At 45.0% G+C, this 20,813-nt stretch overlaps 2 protein-coding genes across 2 annotated transcripts; one reads left to right on the top strand and one right to left on the bottom strand.

Moving 5' to 3' along the window:
* Positions 1 to 2,258: 2,258 nt before the first annotated feature.
* Positions 2,259 to 19,832, bottom strand: T265_02244 (hypothetical protein; the record flags this gene model as incomplete). The annotated part of the gene is made up of 2 exons (XM_009166432.1): positions 2,259 to 2,568; positions 16,938 to 19,832. One exon carries the CDS (start codon positions 19,830 to 19,832, stop codon positions 16,938 to 16,940), a length of 2,895 nt encoding a protein of 964 aa, XP_009164696.1.
* On the top strand, positions 17,623 to 18,267 carry T265_02243 (hypothetical protein; the record flags this gene model as incomplete). The annotated part of the gene is made up of 1 exon (XM_009166431.1): positions 17,623 to 18,267. The coding sequence occupies one exon, from the start codon at positions 17,623 to 17,625 to the stop codon at positions 18,265 to 18,267; it is 645 nt and encodes a 214-aa protein (XP_009164695.1).
* Positions 19,833 to 20,813: the final 981 nt, after the last annotated feature.

Genomic DNA, 20,813 nt, shown 5'->3' with positions numbered 1-20,813 from the left:
GATGTTGAACGATGTGACCCCAAAGAGTCGTACCGCACTAATTTGGCTCGATCAACGGCATTATCATAGCAATCAACAGGGTTTCCGACCCATTGTCCTATATTGTGAACTTTTCGATCACACAAATCAGAACTGATAAAGCTTGTGTGGAGGAGAACACATTCAGCGACAGCTACGCAGAATACATGGACAGAGACGACTATTATTTGACAAAGTGTTATTGCAAATTATCACCAGACCAATCATTGACAAAATCCACGGAGAAATTAGGTCTCGCAGGTTGTTGTCGAGAAGAAATGACAACCAAGAATGTTATCAGCCATGTGTGCACTGTGGTTAACTTTAATGATAGCGATTGGTATACTTCGCACCTTACTCTTCTATGTGCAAATTAAATTGACCGGCTGCACCACTTTGAGACCAACGGCACTGACCAAAATTATGTTCCTGCTCGATGTAAATCGGTTTGATTGGTACTGACTATTCTGAAAATTTTTTCTAGTGCTATTTTTTTTAACAATGCGTAACTTCCTCGATCGTGGACTGCCGGCAGAATAATCGGTTAAAGCTGATTGGTCGTCATGACGTTTCCACTGCAAGCAAATTTCTTTACTCCCATTCCTGATTAAAAATGCGCACCATTTACTTGAGTACCCAGTCTTTCTAGCTCTTGGGTGCTGCTCGATTTCCAGGGGTTCTTAATGTGGCCGTTGTCGCAAATCACCGCGCCCGCTCTCCATAGTACGATCCGAAGCCCGATCACACAGTAATAACTGCGAAAATTAAGCATAGGCATTGAGACCGTTTACAACCTAGTGAACAGCACTCAAGTTGTGCCACCATATTGACTGTTTCACTGCGCATTAGTTAGCAGTTCGCTGCTTAGTGTGACTGCCTGTTTGTTCCACACTAATTAGACGTATTGATGAACACAACTTAATTTCGCGAAACAAATATGGCGTTGCACAATTCTGATCTGATACCGATAGACCCGTGAAATGAAGCACCTTAGCGGAACAACAGACAGAAACACACCCCGGCTGCTGCCAGGTCTATTCTTTGAGTTTGAAATTACAGTTCCAGTGGAGATTCTAACCGATTCTGATTGTGAAGCTTAGCGCGTAGTATTGGATCGGTTACTGGTTGGGCCTACTCTGGTGTAGACAGTTCTCTGGTTCTACAAGGCTGCGTAAAATGTAACGAATGGAACCAGTTGAACCACATATTGTAAGCATCTGATGTGCTCCCAGGAAGCGGATAGCAGGTGAACAACTGACCTACGCAAGTACTTAACTCGGTTCCATTTGGCACATCTGATTCTGGAATGCAAGTTTGGAAATAGCTACGAGTCCACTTTCCGAGATTTTTCCATTTTGCGTGAAAAACTCAACAGGGTACTTCTTGATAGACAGAAACCCCCTCAACACAACCAGTTCCTCTCCTCTTCCACGCCCAAATAAGCAATAACTAAGGAAAGGAGCGGCGGAGTTCAAAGGACGTTGCTTGTGAAACCCGATGTTGAAGACGGTTACATTGGTATGCAGATACTTTTCAACCAGGGTTGAAGAAAATCGCGCTTACGTGATTGGAAATCAGCGAAGGTGCTGATAGCCTAACACATTCCCAATTCCACGCAGACAATACTGGCGTAAAACGGCAGTTTGGTCGGGAAAATTTTGTCAAAGTGTGCACATTGTTTGCGAATGTGCCTTAGCTGAACAATCGACGAACCAGAGCTGGGATGCCTCAGGTTGACTGAGGAATTCGTGAAAACAGCTCGACATCACATTATATGCGAAACTACGACCTTCACATCTACAATCACTTGGGCACGAGCATACGGAAGCTGAGAAAACCTCAGATTGTAATTTGACCAATAGAGTAAACATAGGCGTACACTTCAACGGGGGTCATGACTTCATTCTAAGGCTCCATTGAATCGTAAATTTAGTTGCTCATACTGGTCTTCACCTGAACCAAAGCGGCAGTGATAACAGACATTTCGGCATTTATTACCCGTGAAAACAATCCTTCCGTGAGGGAAAAGATTGAGCGTAAATCTGACAGTTCAGCCTGAGTTCCCTGTCAACGAGAGCTGCGCATATTGAGTTGGGACCACCAAGATTCGTCCGCTTCATGGAAGTAAGTTGGAAAGGTGAGTAAAATGCATATGATAATGGGGTTTCCATGTTCATTTTCACCCTCAGACGCGAACGCGAAGCAATCCTAGAGCGCCTAGAGATCTGCGTTTGAATTCACCGAATAACACGACTCAAGCAGATGTTGTTGATGCCCTTGGATGAAGTAATCAATTGAACGGAGCACTCGAGCACTGTCACATCAGATACACCGAAAACAAATTTTATTACCAAGGCTTACGTGGGTAACAATGCAGAGGGAAGGTTCGAGTAGAGAAGAATGATGGTCGATTAAAACCTGAAACGACAGACGACCGCTCACATTTGCCTGGACACTTTCGTGCGATAAATTGAAAGTGAGGATTTGCGTGCGGGTATTGACGATCGATTGAAGGAGGCTAGTAAATGGGCCTCCAGACGATTGGAAATGCTGGATGGATAAAATGAAAAATCGCGCACTCTAAAATTTACGAAGATAAGTGGATAAGATACATCGAAAAGTGAGAGAAGCCTGAAACTTCATTGCGTAATAGTTTTTGGTTTGAGTCATAATCCACGGCATTCGTGAACTGATTCCGAATATAGGAATTGTTTGGTTGGACAATGTTGTCAGCCACAATTCATTATTTGTTTGCTCTCAGCATTCGGATAAAACCCTACAAATCAGATGATCATGGTTGAACGAATATCTTCAGCAGCTCGAGGTAATTGTGATTGAGCGCGACTATTGTCTGAGAAGTTCACAGTTCGAGATCAATCCTAACTCTTCGGTCACTTGACTAAGATGGACCCAACAAGCAGTATATCAGCCTAAATGCTTCGCTGGAATAGCGCAACAGCTACGCACCGAGGTATCACATCGCTCTCATTGCCATCGTTATTGTGCAAATAAAATCGCACCTGGTTGTGGGGTCACGAATTCAAATAATCGACTACGAACATTCGAACACCTAAATCAGTACCCAACTTTCTCACGATCGAGAAGCCACAGTGTTGTTACGATGGACTGGCCCAAACTACTCCAGCAATTCGTTGGGAAACACGAGACAATCTCCCTAGAGAAAAGTTCCTATGGTTGCAGCCCAACACTTTTTGATCGATTTATCCAATATCAGCTATTGGAAATCAATGGAAACGTCAACAATGGTCCAAGCAACGAGCTGGTTGTGTGGGATGAAACCGAACGGTGCTGCTCGTTAAACTAAGACTAACAGGCATCCAATGACCATCATTGTGAGCCAGTCCGACAAAATTAGCCAGGTATTAACATTAAGCAATGCTGTATCGATTATAAAGTACCTGAATGTTACTTTGTGCAGGCTTTAATAGTGGATTATCCTTATAGCAATAAGCTGGAATACACAGGCCGGTGGAATCGGTGACGCACTCCCTCAGCACTGAACTACGTGACAATTCCAATAAATATTGCCCTCCCAGATAAAAAGAAACGAACAGCGTTCAGAAATGTATCACCCGCGGCAGACGGAACAACCGCATCCTAATACACGAATTATGGGTGACTCACGTTAACCCTTGCTAATGATGAAACAGATCTGAATCGGCAACCGAAGACTAGCCAATGACCTAACGTGTAAAAGCCTAGAAACAAATGCCATGGCAATAATCGGTACCGACCAGTACACAGGAAAAATCAACAAGTACCTAGCTATAATCAACATTGACAGTTCATGCTAGCACTAATACACGTTGCATTGTGCTCACTGGTGTGTCAGATCTTCAAAACCAATTTCCTGGACTCCTGGAAGTATCGGGGTCAGAACAAGCGGGTTGCTATTTACATAATATCCTGCATGTTGCTTAACAACCTGCACAGAGTATCGTGCTGATGCGAACCACATTCCCAACATTACATTGTCTCCACACTGCTCGCCGAAGTTTAAAATGGTTTCGGACAGCAGAATCAGGAACCATAGAATTTTCAGCCAGTCGTCAGGTGTGAGACAGTCTGAACTGTACGTAGAAAATACTTGTTCCAACGTGGATGTAACAAACTTTTGATTGACTTACCACACGCATTAACACGTGTCCACCCCCACCCCCATCAATTGCCAACGTCCAATAGATGTGTATCACATCGTTGCTATCCATCTGCCGGGATTTGTCATTGCCACAGAACTATTGTTCGGAATGATTCACTATGGAACCTTTAGTTGCGGTCATTTCCTGTAAGAGACCACTACCGGGATAACCAACCTTCTCTTTTCCCACTTGTAATTAATCACAACCTCGTGATGGGACTCGGTCCTGGGACCTCCCAAACAGTAATCGAAGAGTAGATTGTTTTGCCATGAACGGCCGATCAACGGTTCGATTAAGTTATGTTCAGACAGGATAGTGTCACACGTAATTAACATTTAGTCATGCAAGGACTGACATCTCAGATGGAAGGTTCACGCAACTTGCGGAACATGCCTAAATCAAAGTTATTTTTACCTGCTGCTTGCATGTTTGGAAAGTCACTGCCAGGAATAGTCGGACATTACAATCAGATTCCAGTTCGTAACTTCATTCACAGCGTTATGTGATCGATAGAACGTCATGTGATCATCGCTCATCCTAGCCTGAGACCGCTGGGCCAAAGGTGTCTTTCTGGAGTATTGAACAAAGGCTGTGACACAAATCAGTTTTGAAAACAAAACAGACCTACCCTCGAAAACGATGGAAGAATGCATTAGGTGGCATCTCCGCTGGGGTGATTTGAGACAATTATGCATCACTTTTTTCAAACTGCATCCCTATCAGTGACCATTTCAGTTCACTTCTTTAAAATTGGAAGACGACCAACTTAAAGTAGAAACTCTACAATTTGTTTTATATCACACTGATAAGTAAAATCGGGAACATTGATCGGTTCGTCAAGAAACTTTTCAAAAGCATCTTTTTTTCAAAGACCTGGTATGCTTATATCTGATTTGTCACTGGCCCTTTCCCCTTAGACATGAATGAAAATGCTCGCTGCTCGTGGAGAAGTATCAGATACAACTGTACACTGCGATTGGCGGTCTAAACGAGAACACGCGGTTGCTGCAACCACCTAATGAACACGATGAACTTACAATTACACTGGTGAAGCGGTCAGTAACCAGATTATCTCTGCAACCAAAAGGGGACCCTGCAGGTGCACATCCGTTGTCAGTTGCCTGCCCGCAGTTGTTCGAGTCCACATGAGTTAAGATTGGTACTTAAATGACCTGCAGTGATCCAGCCGTCACGACGGCCTACCAAATAAGAAAACACCAGGAAAGTTATGCCCGAGCTTAGCCGTCCAATGGGATCTTCACAAGCTCACTAACGTCCGTAGAGTTCCAAAACGACGGGTTCCAACGTTGAATTTTCATTTATCCTTTGGAAACGTGCAGCACACTTCTTTCATTTTGACAGGCACCCGCCGAAACCTTCGGCTCCCGGTGGTTCTCGAGGTGGAGCACACTATCAGGAAATCTGCTTCGCTCAGGTTATACTTTTTGAGGGACAAGTAACAGAAGAATAAAAAACACCGAAAGGAAGATCCGTTGGGACTTTCATGCGCACCGAAGATTACTCTTTTGAGCGCGTCTCCTATCACACGAAATCTAAATCTGCCGTTCCTCTTAGCGACAACCATTCATAGAACCATGAGGTGACAAATTTCTGGTTCTGATCCATTACTGTCACTAGATTTACCCTAGGACATGAGCTTAGCTGCGTGCGGTGGATATCCCATTACGCATGAGTATCAAGCACAGCTAATCCCACTGCATGCAAACATCGAAGCCACAGTGTATTACGGAGCACATTTACGGACACAAATTGAGTGATGACCAGAGCTTCCAACACCGTGAAACACCCCAAATGGCGGCCTACCAATACGACGACTAAACGTCCAACTTCGAATGTGAACTAAACATCCAGTTGAGAATGCTACTGTACCTCAAGCCTTGACATCTTTGACCGAGTACGGCGTAGAAGCCAGTAATGGAGCCAACCACAATGCACAGTCGAAGCGTATCCAAGAGTTGCGCGTCACTGCCCACAAAGACCGGGAACGGGCCATTAGCACACCAGACTGGTTTCGTATAAGTACCAGGTAATAGACATCAGAAACCCTCAGTAGTAGTTAGTTTTTCCGTTCCTAAGAACCTTGTCATTCTGCACGTAGCACTACGCATAAGATTTCTGAAAGCTCTTCTGCCATCGTGAACGATCTACTCAGCTGGATTCAGTTGGGTATCTAGTCAAAACCAAGTTCGTGTGCAAATGCGATTTATCAAATTCCGTCACTCGTTTAACCAGCGTTGCTATCGGTTCCAGTAAACTACAGCTTACTCCAATCGTGACCCATTATTTCCCAAAAATTCCTTTGTTCCGCTAACGTCGATTGCCTTGCACTGGAACCCCTCGTTCCACTCGAAAATTCTCCTCATTGTGACCATTAAAAACAGCATTATTCAGGCGCAGCTCACCGTGGAACATGATCATGTCTAGCATGGGGCTCCCTCTTCATGCCGTTCCATAACGGTAGAAAACATTGCGTCAGATCGTTTTCTCTGGTATGACGAAACAGATAACCTGTGCTATCGAATGAAAAGGTATCAATCGGTTGGGTGGCCAGGTCCTGAGTCGGACTGATCAGCCAGGTCCGAAACACTGCACACTAACTGGGAGGATTTGCATTGAAACCGTGGTTCGCAGGCACCCGTAATGTAGCGCGACCTAGGGGAAACATATTACATATCTTGGAACCACATCCGAACTTATGTTACAAGAAGGCCATCATTGGTCCAAGATACCGAGAATGCATGCCCGCTTTTCAATTTTCTCCACCTTGGAAGGCTCTTCTCTGTAATCGCTCATGATTTAGATTTGTTCATGCTTTCGTGACAGTCGGTTGACAGTTTCCCCGTACACGTACATCTGACCCTCGATGCACTTGTTACTTTATGGTCACTGTTACGATTGAGCCTCGAAGTCTTCAGTACTAAAAAAGAGCTGAAATGAAATACTGTCTCAAGCTACTGTCGCCTAGAATGGCTTGCATAGTTGCACACTTATGAAGTCCTGAAGTAAAGGGCTGTAAATTGCTGTGCATAACAGCAAATATTCACTACCAGGATCAAAGAACAAAATCACTTGAAGTGTGCTTGGCCGGCACATGTTTACAGCTCCCTGATAAATGGTTTCAACACCCACTCCAAGGTGCAACTTATGGACATCGAAATTCCACATTACCCCTTTTCAGAAAAACGAATTGGAAAGGGCACATTCTCTGAAGGTCCGAATGCTCACTTTAGGTACCGAACAACTCCCAGCTGACAAATGTCGGCAAGTAAGCCAGCGACGAGCACAACCTTAAGAACTAATGGAAGTTTTCGACTGACCACTAGCAACATGACGGAAACTCAAAGCTTCTAGCCTTTGAATAAAGGTGCCTGTAGGGAAATAGTTTGCTTTTTGAGCTATAGAAGTCATAATAGCTGTTTTCTTGATGCATGTATGTTCAGTATCACACGCCCTTCACCATCGAGATGAAGTGCACGTGCGGAACCGATAACATTATGCAAGAACAAGCCAACACATGAGTACACGAACCCCGAAAAACATCTAACTGAGGTATAGGATGAGCAATTCTCTGGACTTGACAAATTAAGTCGCCAATCCACATCCGTTACTAATCTCCTCCAAGAGCCTGGGAGGCGAGACAATAACGTTTGGATTGAGTCTCGCTACTCAAACCACCTGTGTGATACTCCCCTGAATGGGCTCAAAAGTCCCTTCGGAAACAGGCAACAACTAGAAGCAACAAAACCAACCCCGAGATACACTTAGCCTAAGCACATCAGGTTACTTGTGGGTATCAAACAGACACGTGAAGTAGGTAAAGAACAAGCGGAAGTGAACGGCTATTGACGGTATCATGAAGATGAAATGTAAGTGACAGTGAGAATCCGTACCTGCACGGCCGTGATTAGAGTTAGACTTGGCTCCACACTTGGTAGTATGCACACATAACGCCGAACCTCCGATTTGATAAGCTCACGACCACAAACATTCAGCAAGATTCTTATGACGCAAACGTTTCCGTATAAGAAAGGCATCAGAGGCACAATGTGTTCAACAGCACAATGCAATACATATATATATATATATATATATATCTTCTCCGTTTAGCAATAATAGGTTCCCTGGAATTCTTATAGAGCACCAGACCCACCGACGTTGGACTATCTATGCGGTTTTGTACACCAGGCGCAGGGACATTGGTGAGGTCACTATACCATACACATAGCTAAGTCCGATTACATCCAACTGATGCTAACACAATACAAGGATGCAGTAAAACAGTATAATTTGTCCCTGGCCTCCAACCTCCAGAGCATTTTTGATTCAACTTCCAAAAGAACACATGCACTGCTGCCTGAGTGATTACAGTCAACATGAACAGAGACCATTCTCCCCTACTGCTGAAGAGTACAGGATTACAATGAGTCTGCAGATTTGTTGAAAGACCCGAAGCAAAAATTCAAAGATTTGGATCTCACGACTCGAAATCTTTTCCACTGACTCTCAGTCGAGGAAACAACTAGATTCGTTTAAAGAATGGTCGATCTAACCGCTTATATAGGGCGGAAACAAAGCAATTGATCACGGATATCGGTATTGTATCTAGCTTTGATGCTGACGAGAACTGACATACGATACCCAGATCGATGACAGGAAAGCGGTCGACCCATTCGCTGCCGCGCAACAGTAGCAATTGGACTGCATATCAAATAACAATTGTAATATGGATTGAAGCTCGAAATTGGGATGGGGCGATGCCCTCCACATTCAATTATTTTTTAACCTGATTGATTACGTAACATTAGCTGCTTGTCGGTGGCATACTTCAAAACGTCATGCGAAACCACCCAATGAGTTATTACGAATCACCGAATGCTCCGAGCGGAATATCCAACCCTGTAAGGAGCCTACTGTCTGTCCAGCTTCTCACGCAACTGGCGAAAAACATGAGATGTTACTGGAGTTGAAAAGACTTAGCGTTTGCGCAATGCCTCATCCGTTGAAGTAGGTGGTTTGCGATGTTTCTCGTGGCCTTGAGCCCCTGATTCCGTCTCATCTTCCTTTGAGCTGCTGAGTGTTACCAGATTAACAATCACATTATCTACGACAAAGTGCTGAAACCAAATTTATATGGTGGAGCAGTTCCGGTACATTCATTGCCACTTTTAGTGGTCTCAAGGAATCTAAGAATAACACCTCGTAGTCCTAGATGTCGATGAAGTTGACGGCCCTAATTAGATGAAGTTACCCCGATTTGTTCATATTTTGGTAGTCTTACGCGTTGAACGCCTGCGGTGACGGGTATACATCCATTGTAAAAATAAATTCCACTTGGTAACCGGTTTGAATCGGAGAACGATCAGAGCTGATAAAAACTGTTACTACGAGGCCTGGGAGGGTGCTTTAGACAACGTTACGTTCTATCCACGATAGGGTGGGCAGAATCAGGCACGAATGCATTTCCAAAAAACATCATGCGAAAATTTCCGCAGGCTCATTGCTTCCTGAGGACACAAGAGACCTTACTTGACAAACATTAAGTTTTACATTCACAACAACGCTCTATTACGCCTTTACAGCTGAATTAGACTATTTTCACTCCTTTTGAGGGACAGGGATACCATAAACCTCATCGCGTGATCCTAAGGCCAAATTACCAGCCGCTCACGCTTAGTTGTACATCACGAACTGTTGTGGTAAACACCCAGTTGCGCGAAAGGTTCAGCTGTGAAGCCAACCAGAGATACTCACCCGTGGGAGAGGGAAGAACTTCATTTTCTGAACACTCTGGTACGTCAGAGCTACGACGCACTCAATTTACTTTTCGTGACTGAAAAAATGAATTTGTATACTCTAAAGATAATGATATACTCTTGCCTACTACACAGAAGACCCGGGCTGATGATGACATGAACAACTCATCGAAAGTAAATTATTTGTTTGCAGAGAATGCGTCTTCATTGAAAATATATGCAGATTTCGGATCAAGCGCCTTTTTCGATAACCGATTCAGTGTAGTTCATTGCTTAGAATGTTCGACTGCCATTCTACTACCGTCAACGTTGTTGACAAGCAAAATTAGTGACAGGTGTCATCGGCGCACCTGAGAAAGGATTTTATTGTTGGTTACATGATCCGATTGACTCCTGGGTGTGAAGCTCGAAATTCCAAACCGTACTCGACAAATAGGCTTATTCATCTTATGTCGTAAGCAGAGTACTCTGCCGTTTACTTCACTCTAGCATTTGAGAAATGGCTCCATACTGAAAGGTCTTGATCATTTACCTCACAGAAACCAAAGTAAACCAACCAAGGATGAAGAAACCATGGCACTTTCTGAAGGGAGGGAACAGACTGAATGGTGAAACAGTATTCGTGACCAGGATGAGACAGGATCAGCATAAAGCTAGTGTCTTAGAGCACCTTGAGTGATCCCATGTAGATAGGACTTCAACACGACGGACGAAAGTTGATTAGTCACTGAAATCGCTCCCGTTATTACTTCCAACAAGCAGTTTGGTAGAAAATACACAATAAACCAAGACCCCGCGTTTAATTGTTTCCATGGCATATTCATAGGGTTTATTAACTTCCTTATTTGATCTTGTTTTTATAGGTTGAACTGCACAAACCAAAAGTGCAGATTTCGATGTTTCATTGTGTTGATATTCATTCTTTATCCCGCAGCTCTTATATTTTTCGGTTTCATCGGGGTGGGCCTGACGGGTAGCTTCATTCAACGTAAGCTTGGGTCTACTGGAATTTACCATACCGGAAAACACGGCGTTTTCGAAATGATTACTCACTGATGTATGATTGAAAATGACTGAGGGCGTACCCGATATTAACTGGGTACACCATAGTCCTAACAACTAATTACCCAGATGTGCTACGTACCTGTCCACATCGCTCCACTGTAAGGTGATGCCGTAAAGCTCCTGTACATGATTTGAAATGTCTTCTCTAAATGTGCATGCACTGGCACTATAAGAGTCATTCGAGTATCCAGATTGTCGCCCTCACCCTCCAACAAAAAGGTCACTTTAGGCCAAATACTCACTGCGTCTCCTAACAGATTAGAGTAACGGTCATCAGTAAGGAGGATCACTTGTGCTACATAATAAATAACCGTGGAACTAAGTGTATTTGCATACTAAGCTGAGGACACCTGTGCATACAAGACTCAGATGTGGTTTGAGCATAGACTGGGATTTTTCTCGCTCCTGTAGGATTATGGCTCAACCAATGTGCTTTTTACGGAGTGCAACATGATCGCCAATAGGCACGCACCGAAAAGGTGCCATGACTTGATTTTTTATCATACGTACAATTGCAAGTATGGGATTGAAGGCACACTCCTGAGGTCCCACAGAATCGGAAGTCTGCTTGTGTCTTACCAGGAAAGGAATGCTTGGAATGATAATGGAAACACAGTGGTTGAGACCGACTAGAACAGCAACACTCACAAGAATTCCGGAAAACAGTACGAGTTCAACGAGGGTCCACCCATTGGCCAGAGCCTAGTTGAAGTTTCCCAGCCGAACGCTAGTCTGCTTTGAAATGTAGTCTACAAATATATTTAGGACACATGAAATCTACTCATGAGTACGGTTACCCTACCCAACCCCACAAATCAACCCAGTTACCAGCATGAATCTAAGTCTCGTTCAGCATAGCCCACGATTCGAAATGAAGTTGCCATATCAACAGAAAGTCCCACTTCCAAAGTAGTTTCAGTCATGGAGGCTAAAGTAGATGACTGAGGAATAGTTTGATTGCTACATGGGATGATTTGAGGGCGATTTAGTGCGGTAGGGAAGATGTATACGTAAACCTCCACGTATATCCAGGAAACCCTAAGCAATCCGGGGTAACTTTGGAATACCAGTCTTGTATTTCCCTACAACTCAGTGGAAATGACAGTTTTAGAAGTCTCATCAGAAACGCGACTGGACAGAAAGGACACAGCTGGACAGAGATACAACCGCAATTCTAATATTGTCTTAAATGTTAGGGCTGTACATGGTTAAAGCCAGAAATGTTTAAAAACACGATTAAATCAATTTACACCAACTATATCCTACAGGCTTTTTCTTGATTGAACGTCATGGTTCTTTGAAATCTGTTACTGCAAGTGTATTGTTGAGAGTACTATCGCTACGGNGTCTTGTATTTACCTAAAAATCAGTGGAAATGACAGTTTTAGAAGTCTCATCAGAAACGCGACTGGACAGAAAGGACACAGCTGGACAGAGATACAACCGCAATTCTAATATTGTCTTAAATGTTAGGGCTGTACATGGTTAAAGCCAGAAATGTTTAAAAACACGATTAAATCAATTTACACCAACTATATCCTACAGGCTTTTTCTTGATTGAACGTCATGGTTCTTTGAAATCTGTTACTGCAAGTGTATTGTTGAGAGTACTATCGCTACGGACTACGGTCAACCAGATTAAATTAATCACATGGCGTAGTAAGCAAATGCGACCCTGTTGTTAAAACGCAATATCCTTACCAGATAAATGAATTCGGGGAACAGGTCAACTAAAACTCTTGTGAGGTTGAAAAGACCAGGGCAGAAATTAGTATGGGCACTGTGGAACGGGAACCTATAGCAGTCCACGATCTTTAGCGAGACCTACATCAAAGCCCAGGAAGCAATGAAGCCCAGATCAGCCTGACGATTGCAGCCAACTAGCATAATATTGGAAAGATCTTGGTCGTGTCCTACTGCTATTCAAGGAGAAGCGCAACCCAGATTGACCCTGCAAAGTCGAGAAGCACTGTATGCCCAGTCGTTCGAATTGCAGCGTAAAATCTTCTAAACCACTGGCACCTGGCACTCTACCGGAGAGTATAGGATGCAATTCGAAAGGACAGGTTAAGCCAGTTAAAATTAGCACAAAGACGATAATTGTCCCTCAGTATCACTTTCGGAAGAATATAAGGTCGTCTAGGCTCACACTACAGTAATGGGGCACTGTATATCACTAGCCGGTCGGTGTACGATTGGGACCACGCATCTCAAAGATCATACGCCGCCCATCAACTCCCACGCGGTGCCGAAAGTGGCTCAAGAACTGCAGTGAGCAGCATAGGTCCCACTGACGTACCCATCCTGAATCAAGACGTGTTCAATTACGCATTGCAAGAGATGCAGGATGGTTTCAACATTTACTAGTAAAACGGCCTGAAGGCGTTTTTCTGTGGTGGTTTCGTGCAGGAAATTTGCTCTAAGACTGATGAGAATAGTGAACTTCGGGCAGAGATGACAACAGCAATTACCAACATTTATGCTGCATAAGGTTAAAATAACTGACCATTTTTTCAAGGGTTCAGGTACGTGCTTTCCCAATTTTCAAAACTGGATTGGGTTATCGAAGGTCACTGACGCAGATCATGTGATCCCAAGTGGCGAGCGAAGCCTGTGGCGGTGTGGCAGCAAGATACAAAGCCGGTAAGCATTGGCTCCCCCCAAACTGATGGGACTTTCGGCATGCCCAAATCCATCAAGCGAAACCGAAATTCAAGGTACCAGTATTATGAGCCGCGTCATTTTATAGTATCAACGTTCCGTCCCACCAGTAGCATTTTTCAGCGAGTGTCGGTTTTTCTTATCTACTAGCGTAAATACCCTGGAAGCAGGCAATCATCAATCGCTGAGCAATCGGCTTACGTTAAATTTCAAGATTGTCCGGCCGCCAGTGAACAGGTATTGAGATGAATTACCTCGTGTGACTGGAACGGTTCCGCAAATGGAACATTTTAATCGGTTATTTATTAACTAGAATGGACTAAAAGATGATCGATAACTAGCACTCAAACGAAAAGCAGATGTTCGCAGCTATCGTCAAAGAACAGATAGGATAGGAGAGCGAAAGGCATGTATCCAAAAGAACTGCTATTGTCTTTTGGTCAGACAGAATAAGGCCCAGATAAGCACGTAAGAAATACTTAACAAGAAGCCTACCGCCACGACCCTTCATGCGAACGACTCCCCATAAGGTGCTTTTAGACGAAAGACTATAGCTTTGAGCCTTGAAATCCAGTAATCCAACTGAATTTGGATTTGCAACCCTCATACTCGTAAAAACTTCGCGTCCAAAGCCCATACAAAAGGATAGGACCAGGCTACTTGAACAAAATAGGGTTAGCAAAACTTTGGTCTCGACACACTCACTCAATCTGCAAAATTCACTGCTCAGGTGTTGCGAAAAAATGTCCAAATTCATGCCTAATTTCACAGCACTTTACTAACTTTTCATTCCTGGATGAAGTAACAGACGTTCCCGAGTTGGTAAATATTTCACGATCAAACGTTGTCCGCCTTGTGAGATACCAGCATCAAACGCTGTCGGTTGGCCCACCTTATCGCTGAGGTACTATGAAAGTTGATCTTCTGGCCTAACCGACAGCGGCATTGGTCAAACCACCGATGCAAAACAGTGGGTTGCGCCAAAAATGGCTCCGAGCAGTTCACTAACCTAGAAGTTTGATTTGAATCGCCGCTCCTCACCACCGAATTTTGATTATTGGAATAACTGTTGGGCTTGTTAAGGTAAACCCTAGCACACAACAGATGGATGGATTTAGGGATTCACCCAAAATACAATGGAGTCCGGTTTTTTTCATGACATACCGCGTAGATTTTGTCTCATTACGGACACTGAGCCATAGCTAAAAATCGTTCACAAGCAGATAATAAATATGTGAGCTGCTGATTTGTAAGGTTGGACGCTCCTGCTGAATCATTCTGTAACGCCACAAGTGTCTGGACCAGTAGCTCAAGAGCTCCGACTTTATCCACAACCGTTGCCGAAACCGAGGAACTCCCTCGTTCGCAGTACGACGGTAGTGAAGGCAGACAAATTCCGCTGTAGCAGCCATCATGAGGTCATTCCTGGCACACCGAGTCCGGAAAACATGAGGCACGGCTTGTAGCTAGTAGCTTTAAATAATATACAGTTGTTGTCGTGCACAGCCAAATATCTACTCCATTGTGGATATGATACAACAGTGAAATAAGGTATAGAAGTTGCATATCGATAGAAATTACTCGTAAGTCAAGTGTCGCCCATTAATTCCATGTTTCACTCGAGGCATCAGGCAACAGATCATAGTCCGACAGGTCGACATTGAGCTAAGATTCTACAACGAATTGAACTTACGAAGTAAGTAGCATGACCCGAATTGGGTGATAAAAACTGAGTGGGCACCCTTTCTTATGTTAGGCTGATACTAGCGAAAAACAAGGTTCGATGGATATTCAAGTACAGTAAGTCATTTTTAGATACAGGTTTGTACCCTGAAGCAGGCTGCAAAGTCGATGGCCTAATCACTGATGAACAGTTTGGCAGGATAGTAAAAGGGAAGTGTAACCGGGCACTGATCTCCAACAGAGGCTTGTTAAAAGGGTCAGTGTGAGTTGCGAAATGCTGCGTCAATTAGTTTTTCATTTTATGTTACATTGGACAATCTCAGATTTGTAAACCCTGATAATAGAGCACCTGCAAGTGCGAGTGCAAGCATATCATTCACATGACCAAACGTACATGTGCCATGGAATGGATAACCAACATCTGCCAGGTTTCGACGCGTGAAATTTCGACCAATCAGATTACCTAACAGTTGTGATGCCAACTATTCATCACGGACGTTTATTGATCATCTCCAAGAAAACCTCCAGGCTGAAGCAAGACTATGCAGCAATATGCGGGTGAAATTTCTTGCACTTGAATTTAAAAAAAACTGGCGCACCGAATGGCTTTACGAATGAGGATGGGTTGCATTGGAGCGCAATGAAATTGTCAGCGCACCCACTTACCCAACAGTCTAGTCGATCGAGAATGTAACAACTGCGCTGTAGCACAAAGCCCTCTTCAACATCAAATGATGCAACACAGAGATTTGTTATGAGTAGCTTAGGCACCTAGTTCCAAAGGAGAAATTTGAGAAGACCAATACCGAAATTTTTGTGTGGGACACACTGTATTGACGAATAATCTAATCTTCAGAAAAAACAAAAGTACCCATGTAAAGTAGAATCTGTCTAACTTGACTAAAGTTCAAACTGATCACAGTTGAAAGGCGGGAAAAGTGAGCAACATGGGCAGGGAAAAGAACGCGACAAGGATGGATAGTCACTTGTTTCCGAAATGAACTCAGATCAGTTTTCAACCATGAACCGCGTGCACGTGTACAGTGGTTCTGGTCGTTGGAAGCGACAATGGAGCACTTTAGTGTCACTGACGATTTTGGTGGTCTACTGCAATCGTTGTAGAGGTTAGATGAGTTAGGGTGACACCGATTCACAGCTGCGCATGAAAAAAGCTAAGTACGCTGCAATCCAAAAGGCTGATCGATTAAGACCCCAGTGAGGATTGAAAGTCTGCCATTAAACATATGACCACAATCCCCTGGACACCCAATCAAACTAGGTCCAACAAAAACCTGAGTTACCTGGATTTCCTAGCCTATTCCATGGGTAACCACTGACCGTCCCAAGGCAGTGGCGAACACAAACACAATTCAATTGGTGTAGACATTTGGATGGTTTCTGTTCTGAGCCCAATACTACAACCAAACATGGCGAACCTTGAACAGATTACTTATGATCTATACTCGTTGGCCTTCATTTCTTATCAAGTCTGGACCTTAGGGGAAATTGCATGTGCTCAGAATGGTGTCTTACCTTTGACAAGGATCCAATACAAGAAGTGGCTCAGGGGTTTCTTCTACATCCGGCGATCATATTGGAGCACAAGAGGTCTTCCAGCCATTCGATAACCATGCAGGTCCCGAATGACGCGATCACCGTCGTAAGCTGAATTGAAATCAACCAAAGCCTCCCCTGTCGGTACACCTTGAATATCCCTGCGCAGACGAATGGAACCAGGGACAAAATAATAATCTCGCATTATACCCGATAGCTGATCCACAGTTACTGATGGGGGAAGGTTGCTAAGGTGGACAGTGACAAAATCCAATCCTGGTCGACGAGGTGGAGGTAGCGAATCACTGGGGCGAGGGGGAAGCACGTAGTCGTTCGGTGGTGGCGGTGCGCCGTGCGGCAAGTCCATGGGAGGACGCGGCCTACGTACGGGACCATTATACGGGTCGTTGTGAAGGCCATCTTCAAAAGGTTGTGGATGGGCTGCATGATCATAATAGGGTTCATCGTATTTAGATCGGCCCATTGACTGAGGAGATCGTGGGCGGAAGGGTGGGGGGCCTGGCGAGGAGTGCCGACCTACTCGAGGTGGAGGCCGGGATTCCCAGTGAGGACGTCCAGTATCCCGTGGGTCATGATCCCGCGGTGGACGACTAGGTCGATGATCCGATGGATGCTGTGACCCAACCGGCTCCGAGCCCTTAACTGCTGCCACGCGACTCTCCATTTCCGCACGAGTAATAGCTTCGATGCGAATTGAAGGATGGGCCAACTTCGATTTAGAGTCACTACCCGTAATATCTTCGATGGCACGGCGACAATTGTTTTCACTGATAAGATCAATATATGCGCTCGTATTTTCTGGCCCAACCATGCGGATAGCATCACCCGGAATCAAAACCGACGGGAACAAGCGGAGAACATCTGAATCTTTAAGAGGTCGAGCCAACCCTGACAGGTACGCACACGTAAGGCTTCCGGTGACAGCTTTGGGGGTTTCGCGTGGACTAGTAGAGACGGCAGGCTCACTCGAGACTGCCTGTTCTGATTTCGGCTTGCTTTCTACAGTTAACGCTGAATATGCTTCAAGCTGCAAGCGTGAAATGGGCGTAAGACGCACAGGCGGGAAGGCACCGTCCGGACGCAAGGGTCGGGCTTTCGCGGAAAGAAGAATTTCGAGATCCTTGGCCGAAGGCAACGAAACCAGGGCACGTACTGAACCAGGTGTTTTGGTTGCACTTTTGTCGCCTGGAGCGAACGTGGCGATAGTCACATCAGAAGCCGAGAGACCAGGTGCACCAAGAAAGCGAACAATTTCAGCTCTGTTAGTATCCGGTGGTAAATCAGCAACCTCCAGACATCCGTCAGCGTGGTGCGGAGGAGTGACAGGTTGACCAGGAGGGGGTAACTTTTTAGCAATATCAGCCGGGCACTTGAGGTGAAAATTAGAGTCCGTTACTTTGTAGAATTCTGACAAAGAAGAGGGGACAACCTTAACCGGTTTTGATTTATACATGCGGCCATCATAGGCCAAGGCCCGATCGAATGAGTCACGTGCACTCATCATAATGAAGACATAGCCTGTCGGCCGTTGCAAGGCATCTTCTTCAATACGAATACCCCACTTTGGAATAATATGTACACCGCGAAGCACTTCAAAAATGGCCTTGATCCCAACTTCCCCGATGGGAAGAGTAACCCGGACAACGAAGTCTGTTTCAGAAGGTGAATTCCTCTCTTGTGTGGGCCGAGCATTGGAGGGCGGTGGTCGACGTTTGGGTGGATAATCATCTAGTTCAGGTGGAGGCGCCGGAGGGCGTTTTGAGCCATATGAAGGAACATCCTCATTAAGCCAAGGTGGACGGACAGAAAAGTCACGTTCAACTTGCGAACGCGGTGGTGGAAAAGCAGGTTCGCGATCGTAGGGAAAAGTGGTGCGTGAACGATTATCATGGGAAAAGGGGACAGGAGCCGTTTGACCCGAGTCCGGACGAACATCTCTTGGATCACGCACAACTCGTTCAGGAGGAATGAAACGTTCCGTAGGATGCTTCGGTGAGCGGCTGTCATATCCAGTTGGGGGTTCAGGTGGTATTCTTCCGTATCGTCCATCAGAATAAGCCGGTCGAATATCATCTCGCGGGCCATCTTTGGGCCGTGGAAACTGGGTTTCAGGTCGTCTGTCGTATGTAGAATCCCCATAATAGGGCGCATATGGACGTGGAGACATTCGACTAGCTGATTCGAAGCCATTGGAATCTCTGACCGGACCACCGTATTCAGTTGGTGGAGTTCGACGATCACGTGGTACGTCGTAACGAGCATACTGAGAAACTGTGGAATGATCAAAACTATAATCTCGGTCCCTATGTATCAGTTCTGGTTGGTTCGGGCGCTCAGATACGCGAGGTTGATGCCGAACGTAGTCTTCGCCATATGGATCATCACGAGGGACCTCGTACTGCGGGGGTCCTACATTTGTCGAACTAGGAGGCGGGCTGACATGTCTTTTGATAGGATAACCAAACTGGTCAAGTCGGTCGACTGGCTGCACATCACGAGGATTATCGCTCCGGTAAGATGGGAATGAGCTGGGTAATGTCGGCGCTGTGACATCCAAAGCCTGCATGGTTTCCGTTTTCTGCGCCGGAGGCTGAGAAGGTTGCGTGCTAACGACACCAGAAAAAAGAGCCGAGCTTCTGGCAGACTCAATGACCGACTGCATTTCGGTTTTACTACTAAGGAAAAGGCGGACAGGCGCTCCGTTGATTGCTTGTCGATCCAAAAGCATTGCCTTGCGCGCGTCTTCATCCGTTGCAAAAGCTATGAAGGCGTCGCCATCGGTGCCACCGACGATGTGAACACCACCTTCAGGAATAGCGAGGCCCCCAAAAAACCGTCTGATATTTGAAGCATTGGCTGACATCGGTAGGTTTTGAAGTCGAATGATGACAGACATGACGGAGTTGGGGCTGAAAAGAACAAAGGACATCAGTCGAAAAGATTAGGAATGAAACATGACAAGCATATCAGGTAGGCTATCCAAACAATAAGACTAGTGTAAAATGTGGTTAAACATACCAATGAGACTGTTGTAGCCCCCTCATAAGCTTAAATCTCACCGTGATTATATACATATTTCACAGAAGTTTGCTGTTTTCGTGTGCTGATTAGATTGACCCCAACTACTGGAAATTCGTCCAGACAAGCACCACACTCACACGAGTTATATCGAATTCCAGAAGGTTGTGTCTGCGAATGAGAACGACATGCAGGCTCCCTTCAACAGAAAACATTTCTGATGGCACTCTAAACGTATACACTACAAAGGCACTGAGGGGCAGGGCCAAGCATCCCCCCTACTAATTGGTTTGACTTTCGAGTCCTTGGTTCCGAGGTATCCCTTTCCAGAAGCCATAACATGAGTTAATCCAACAAAATTGGGTCACACTAGGATCAGCGTCCCGGGAGAAAACACATTGTGCCTTATAGGTGAGTCGGAGGCTGAGAGCAAAATAACCGATTCCTTCTCCGGTTGAGGTAAGCCGGAGGTAGCATCTACACAAGCAGCCGTCACAAGTACTTCCAAACCAACACTCATCGCTCAGATCACTCGATTGACGGCACGATCCCGTCTCTCACTCAATCAAAAGAACAATGACTAACCAGTCATCCCGTCCTTTGGTATGCATTTTGCACCCACAAAGTGTAAGGTCGTGATCGTGGACATGCAGTTACTGAACACGCCACTTACAATCCAGGGAGAGGTAGTGGAAGTTGTGGAGCGTTCCTTGGAAGTTGTATTAGTTCTGATTGTAGTGTGACAGATGAGATCAATGCACGAATCTGCAAGGCCCGGGTCGCGTTTGCTGATTTGAAACACTTATGACGTTAGAGTGGTGTATCCCTGAATCTCAAGGGATGTGTGTATCAAGCTACA

This window comes from Opisthorchis viverrini (genome assembly GCF_000715545.1).
Source record: "Opisthorchis viverrini unplaced genomic scaffold opera_v5_27, whole genome shotgun sequence".
Lineage (NCBI taxonomy): Eukaryota > Metazoa > Platyhelminthes > Trematoda > Opisthorchiida > Opisthorchiidae > Opisthorchis > Opisthorchis viverrini.
Note: the sequence above shows the minus strand (reverse complement) of the source record. Positions and strands in the feature narration are given on the sequence as shown.